Source organism: Juglans microcarpa x Juglans regia, chromosome 3D (assembly GCF_004785595.1).
Source record: "Juglans microcarpa x Juglans regia isolate MS1-56 chromosome 3D, Jm3101_v1.0, whole genome shotgun sequence".
Lineage (NCBI taxonomy): Eukaryota > Viridiplantae > Streptophyta > Magnoliopsida > Fagales > Juglandaceae > Juglans > Juglans microcarpa x Juglans regia.
The window spans coordinates 35,053,518-35,061,341 of NC_054598.1; the positions used below are offsets into that span (position 1 = coordinate 35,053,518).

Sequence of the window (7,824 nt, forward strand, 5' to 3'; positions counted from 1 at the left end):
TGACAAATTTATTGAAAAAAGATGCCTTCTATTGGAAAGCTGAAGCTACTACAGCATTTGAAGATCTGAAAAAGGTTGTGACAAACCCACCTATCTTGGCCTTACCAGATTTCTCCAAGCCATTCTTGTTGGAGTGTGATGCTTCTGGTAGAGGGATTGGTGTTGTCTTGAGTCAAGAAGGGAGGCCTTTAGCATTCTTGAGTCAAGCCTTGAAGGAAAAAGCACTGGACCTCTCCACATATGAAAAATAATTCCTTGCAATTGTATTAGCCGTGAAGAAATGGAGGCCATACCTATTGGGTGCTGAGTTTGTAATTAAAACAGATCAACAAAGTTTGAAGTTTCTATTGGAACAAAAGATAGGAACTCCATCTCAACAAAAGTGGATTACCAAGCTACTTGGTTATGATTTTACAATAGAATATAAGCATGGCAAGGATAATGTGGCAGCAGATAGTCTTTCGAGAAGAGAGGAAGTGGAGGAAGGAGCTGTTGAAATGATGGCTATAACAGTTCTTGATCCACTCTGGTTAGAGCAGTTGAGACATTCTTACTTGGATGATGAAGAAATTTCAACTATTTGTAAAAAGCTCCAAGAAGGCAAGTTTTCTGATAAGAAGTTTGAAGTCAGAAATGGGTTGTTATTCAAGAAAAGGCAGGCTGTTTTTGTCATCCTCATCCCCTATGAAGGATCAAGTCCTGCAGTTTATACATAGCAGTGCCTTTGGGGGCCATTTTGGTTATCACAAGACTCTACATCGAGCAAGGGAAGACTTTATATGGAGTGATATGAGAAGAGACATTAAGCAATTTATAAAAGAATGTCAAGTTTGCCAAATATGCAAGACAGAGAATTTACAACCTACTGGGTTATTGCAGCCTTTGCCTCTTCCCAGCAGATCTTGGAGTGATATCTCCATGGATTTTATTGACTACTTACCATGTTCAAAGGGTTTTCTGTTATATTGGTGGTAGTTGATAGGCTCACCAAGTATGCACATTTTTTACCTCTATCTCACCCTTATACAGCTGCATCAGTGGCTGCTGTCTTCACATCTCAGGTATTCAAGTTACATGGGTTGCCATCCACCATTGTAACTGATAGGGATGTAATTTTCACAAGTAATTTCTGGAAAGAGTTGTTTAAATTAGAAGGAACTAAACTACACTTTACATCTGCCTATCACCCACAATCAAATGGGCAGACTGAAGTGGTGAATAAATGTGTGCAACAATATTTGAGATGTTTTGTTAGTGAGAGACCAAAACAGTGGGTGCATTGGCTTCCTTGGGCTGAATGATGGTATAATACCTCAGTCCACTCATCGACTAAAATGACACCATTTGAGGCATTATATGGGGTCCCTCCTCCAACCATAATTCAATATGTTGAGGGTACTACTCAGAATGAAGCTGTGGGCAGAGAGTTGAAATCAAGAGATGAGATACTACAGTTGTTAAAAAAGAATTTGATGGCTATGAAATAGCAATATGATAAACGTCACGTTCCAAGGAAGTTTCAGGTGGATGATTTAGTTTATTTGAAGATGCATAAGTATAAGCAGCAGACCATTAGTCAAGCCAGCAAATCCGCTTGCTGCTAGATACTGTGGTCCCTTCAGAATATTGGAATGCATTGGGAGGTAGCTTACAGGCTCGAGTTGCCACCAAGTTCGTCAATTCATCCAGTCTTTCATGTCTCGAGGTTGAAGAAATATGTTGGCTCTGATTCACAGATTTCTCCTATGTTACCATTAGTTAATTCTCATGGGAATTTTAAGGTGGAACCAGAAGCTATTCTGGACAGACGAATGACTGCTAGGGACAATAAACCTTTTATCGAACTATTGGTAAAATGGCGTGGTATGGATGAGGAAAGTTCCACTTGGGAACCTGTCGAACAGCTGAGGACTCATTATCCTGACCTTGTGGGCAAGGTCTTTTGAAGAAAGGGGCAATTGTTATGATCAGTTTATATCAGAAGAGGAGCTCGAAGTATAAAAGGAAAGGAGCATGAGGATGTAATCTGTTGGTTAAACTGTTAGTTAGTCATGTGTTGCGCACGTGTTGATTCAAGCCTTAATATACGTTTAGGTCCTTACTTACTTGCTTAGAATTACTATACTACCCCTGTTGTAACGGTCATTACCGTTCATAAGACTTCTATAAATACTGAAGTCTCTTATTGTGTAAAGCATTGAACAAGTTAATAAAAAAGTATTGGAGGTTTCTGATCCCTCGAAGATCAGCAAGTTAATTTTCTTTTTATTCTAGTCTACTGCTCCATAGCTGCTAATCGTTGAATGACGAGCAAACAAACTAAACTATGTTGGGAGGTGGGAAGTTCCCGTTTAGACATGTGAAACGAGATATGTTCCTGGATCATTGAATCTGTGCTATTATTGATTCTGTCATATTTGGTTTGGAGAGCATCTATTTCAGTATATTGTATGTCATGCTTATGTATCATTACATAACGTTTTTTTTTTTTTTTTTTTTTTTCGGCTTAAAACAACAATAGGTTGAAAATTGAATTAGCAGAAATGCAAGCTATTTGTTATCTATATCATTATGAAAGAAAGAGAATTCATACAACTGACTTGTGAGGGGATTTTCTTTTGTTTCTATATCATTTTTGTTTCTTTTTTCAAGACCATTTTTGTGGGGCCTTCTTTCAAGATTATTGATGATTGGGTGTAGATTCTATAGAATATTTATATGACCAATATGAATGGGAAAAGACTGTAAAAGTTTGTGTTTTATCCCAAAATTGAATATGATGTGTCATTCATATTATGACACTGCGTTTACTTTCTAGTAAAGTTGTTTACCATATACTGAGGTGCCTCAACAATTTAGATATCATGGCAATTTGACATTGACATACACCACCAGGTGGATGGATTGGAGGGTTTTAGATGCATTGGGGAAAAACAATGAGAAAACTTGATAATGTCAACCATTAACTTCTAAGTGGCATTAAGAAAAGCATTTGAAAGTGGGCAGTTGGATAGTTTAAACCTATAAGCCTTGCCTTTGAGAGAGGTGGAGTAAGTGGTGAGTGCACCACTGTCATTTCAATGTTAAACCATTAAAATTGAACCATTTGGAAATTCTTTAATGGTAAAATGTGATACTTCACCAAAACAAAGCATTTAGATTGCAGAAAAACTAGGTACTGCATTAGGTAATTCCTCAATAGCAATTTGGACATATAAACAAGAAAAAGAATGCATTTTGTGGCCAAATCCTTGATGTAAATAGGGGTTTAGATCAATGGAGAATTTTGAAAGTCTACTTTGCTATGATTGTGCCATTAATCTTACTTTTCCATCCGTTCTCAGTGGCTCAAACACAGTCTCTCTGTTCTAGTGTCTTTGACACAATGCATTTATGCTTTATGTTTTAGACACGGCGAATCTATTCTGTATTTTGGAAGAACAACATTTCTTATTCAAAAAGAGAGTGCTGGTAACCGTTTCTAGATGGAAGACAATGTGGAAGGAAATAATGACAGAAACTCATCTCCAGCAAAGTCATACATAAGAAATTATGGGATTGTAATTTAATGATCTGTTATAATGCTTCTGCGTGTAGGAACTTGCTATAACACAAAAAATGACTTAACAGGAAAAACTTAAACTATTCTCAAGGAGACAAACTCGATGAGAGTAGCCTGTCTCAAAAAACTAGTGCAACCCAATCAAAACATCACAACAGTGCTTCTTAAAAAAAAAAAAAAAGTGCTTGTATGTTATTATGAAAGACAATATGGAAGGAAACAAAGACAAAAACTTAATTCATCAATCACGAGATGTTTCTATAATTTCCAGAAAATAAGAAATTACAAACTCATAATTGAAGGGACGAGTGTTAAGTCTTGTAGATGCAAGAGCTTGGATAGGATTAGGTGACTAAATTGATAAGTTTGGATAAGACTAGGTGACTAAGATGATAGACTTCATCTTATTTTTGGTTTTGTAATTTGGATGAATGTAAAATACTTTGACTTTAGAGCAATGCTACGTACAGTCCCCAAATGGGGACTGCATTGCAAGCTTAATAATTTTATCTTTAAAATTTTTTAAAATTACAATAATATCATTCTCAAAATGGTATTTTTTTCTATTTAATGAAGGGTTTGCACATGCAGTCTCCATTTGGGGACTGCAAATAAAATTTCTCTTGACTTTATCTATAATTATTTTGAGTTTATCTAGAAGTTATTAGGAAGTGTTTTAGATAAGTCAAGAGTGTGAAAATCGAGTTCCAATGGTTCTATAATTATCCAGAGAAGATTTTGAATGGGAAACTGCTATTGCCAAGAAGATTTAGTGCCAGGTGTCAGCATCCCGTCAGAAGAATCTCTCACGACAAATTCGCTCCGTCAACAGAGTCCTACTGCAATTCAAACTGGTTTCAGATTATTTATTTAAGGGATCCTATTAGTTAGAATCTATAGAGATTCAATTCTAGATTTCTTTTAGAGCACTTTCCAATGCATATTTTGGTGAGAAAATTTCTTGGAGAATTTTCATATTGTTTCTCTAAAAGAGTGTGATCGTTGATCCAAAATTGAGATAGCGTGATCGTGATTCAGCCACTAGAGTTCCAGGAGAAAAGTCAATATTTAAAGATCGTCAGAGGTTTTGGCTACTATTGCGGTAATGACAAACAGTTCGTTTGTCTTGTCAAGTAAGAGTGTCAATTGATAAAAGTTTTGTAATTGAAACTTGCTTGTAACTTATTTTCAAATAATAAAATTTGACTTTTCTAGATTTGGCTGTCCCGTAGGGTTTTACCTTTAAAGAGTTCTTTAAAGAGTTTCCCTTCATTACCAATCTTGGTGTTATGCAATTTATTTACATTAAGTTATTGATTAATTATTAAATAATTCTATAGTTGGCGACTAACCAATTTGTTAAGGGAATTAGTACATCTTTGTATTACTAGACAAGGATATTTGGATAATTTCAAGTCTTATGCATATGGGATGATAATGTAATGCGAAAATGACAGAACTATGAACTTATATGTCCTCTATATATATTTGACTCTGGCATTGGAAAAGTTGGGGACTATCAACATCATTTTTAAAAGAAGCAACTTACCTTGGTGGAAGCCAGTCAAATCAATTGAATTATCACAGCAAAATTCATGTATACACGATTCAAAGATATTATAAAAATAACATGTATTTAACTTGACATAGCGAATCCAACACCAGCATATGCTGAAAGCTCTTTGTTTCAGCTTCACCCCAGAGCAATGGAGAGTCAAAAAATGAGAGGCAGTTAGTCTGAACTTTTGCTCATACTCGGGCTTCTATGTATGGGAACTAGGATTGGTTTTGGTTTGAATTTGGGTGATTTTAAGGTTAGATGCATAGAGGAAGAAAGACAAGCACTCCTCAAATTCAAACAAGGCCTTAAAGATCTTCTGGACTTGCTTTCTTCTTGGGGGGGTCACGAAGATTGTTGCAAATGGAGAGGGATAAAATGCAACAAAAAAAAGTCATGTTGTCAAGCTTGATCTCTGAGCACATTCACTCATTGAATTCTCAGAAGGGGAGATCAACTCTTCATTACTTGAATTCCTTGGTTCACTCGCTAAATTACAATATCTCAATCTTTCCAACACCAATATAGGTGGAGCCATTCCCCAGCAGCTTGGAAATCTCTCGAGTTTGATTTCTCTTGAACTCAACGGGAACCGTCACCTGATTAAGGTCCACAATCTTGATTGGCTCCTTCATCTTTCTTCTTTAAAACAGTTGGACATGAGCAATGCCAACCTCAGCCAAGCAATCAATTGGCCCGATAAGGTTAACATGCTTCCTTCTTTGTTAGACACGTGTCTTAGTGGTTGTGAGCTCTCTATGCCTATTCCTTGTATGCTTTCCAATGTTAGTAGTTCTTCTTCGCCACTTTTATTCCTTGATCTCTCTGTCAATCATCTCAACTCATCGGTATTCCCTTGGTTGTTCAAATATTTCAATAACCTTGCTGTTCTTTCCCTGGATGCTAGCCTTCTGGAAAGTCCTCTTCCAGAAGCTTTTGGGAAAATGGTAGCTCTTGTTCATCTCAACCTCTCTTTCAACAACCTCGAAGGGTTGATACCCCAAACTTTGGGAAATCTTCACAATTTACAAGTACGAGACTTGTCAAACAATAATATAAGTGGGGAAGTACCTGATCTTGCACGCCTCTCTTGCTTGAAAAGGTTGCATCTACACAAAAATCGATTGAATGGGAGTTTAACCAAGAGTATAGGAAAACTTTCCAAGCTCGAGGTTCTTGATGTGTCTTCAAATTCTTTCGAAGGTGTTATCACTCAAGCACATGTGCTAAACCTTTCCATTTTAAACGAAATGGACTTCTCCTTTATCCTCTATCATTGAATTTCAGTCCAGCTTGGGTTCCACCATTTCTTCTCGATATCCTAAGAGTGAGCTCTTGCAAAGTGGGGCCAGCTTTTCCTCAATGGCTTCGGACGCAAAAGAATATTACATGTCATGTTATGTTTAATGCAACAATCTCAGACATCATCCCCCACTGGTTTTAGGATCTTTCTTCCAAGATAAGGTACTTGAATCTTGTTTTTTTTTTTTTTTTTTTTTTTTTTTTGTGCAAGAAATCTCTCTAACAATCAGATTAGCGGTTCCATACCTCTTTTATGGTTTTCGTCAAGATTTATTGGCTTTCCTAGATTAGATTTGAGCTTTAACCGCTTCAGTGGCTTGCTGCCACAACTACATCCTAACACGATCGTGTTGAACCTCTCCAATAATTTGTTCCAAGGATCTATTACATCCATATGTGGAGACAAATGTGAGTTATCTGACATATCTCGACCTTTCAAGTAATTTATTGTTATCAGGAGAACTCCCTGATTGTTGGTCAAATATGCTATCAGTTGTCATGCTTGATTTTTCAAACAACAATCTTTCTGGGAGAATCCCTGATTCTATTGGAGCCCTATCAAGACTTGAGACTTTGCATTTGCAAAAAAACAATTTGGTCGGAAAAGTACCCAAGTCGTTGAGGAACTGCTCTTTATTGAAACTTTTAGACCTTGGAGAAAACAAACTATCTGGGAGAATACCTGCATGGATGGTGTAAGATGGAGGGGCAACCACGTGGGGCTGACCCCCTCCTTAAAATATAGTGTAACGCATGGCTTAAAAGCCATGACAATTGGAAATACACAAAAACTCTCTTTTTTGTTCTCTCTTGATAAGATATTTAGGTTGTGGATTTGTTAAGTGTTACTCTAGTTTTATACTACGTAGTACACTTCACCACTAAGAGGAAAAGCTTGTGATTTGTCAATCTGGAAAAACTTGTGGAGAAATTTTATAAGCTGAGCTTGAGGTATTTTTTCCGATGTGCATTCTAACATTGGTATCAGAGCTTTTTAAATTGCTTCCAGTTTATAGTTTTTTTTTCTCGCATATGCTTGAGATTTGTCTTTTTTTTTTTATCCTTTGGGATTCAAAAAAAAAAGAGGCAGCGCTACAGTGCCAGCACCATCGCAGTGGTGCTGCACGCACCACCGCAAGGTGCTGTGCACACTGCTGCAGTGCCAGCACCATCGCAGTGGTGCAGCGCGCACCGCAGTGATGCTGCGTGCACCAGCGAGGTGCAGCGCGCACCAGGACATGCTGCGCACACCAGCGAGGTGTAGCGCGCACCAGCCAGGTGCAGCGCGCACTACCATGGTGCAGTGCGCACCAGCAAGGTGCTGCGGCACCACCCTGCCACTTGGAGGAGCTTCTCTGGCGGAGAAAGCAGCTGAGGCTAGCGGCGGCTGAGCGCTGCTGTG

The 7,824-nt window shown here is 37.8% G+C and overlaps 1 protein-coding gene across 1 annotated transcript; it reads left to right on the forward strand.

The window, feature by feature from the left end:
* Positions 1-941: 941 nt before the first annotated feature.
* LOC121255262 (leucine-rich repeat receptor-like protein kinase PXL1) lies at positions 942-7,121 on the forward strand. The gene is made up of 4 exons (XM_041155539.1): positions 942-1,061; positions 1,644-1,937; positions 5,774-6,323; positions 6,880-7,121. Exons 1-4 carry the CDS (start codon positions 942-944, stop codon positions 7,119-7,121), a joined length of 1,206 nt encoding a protein of 401 aa, XP_041011473.1.
* The last annotated feature ends 703 nt before the right edge of the window (positions 7,122-7,824 follow it).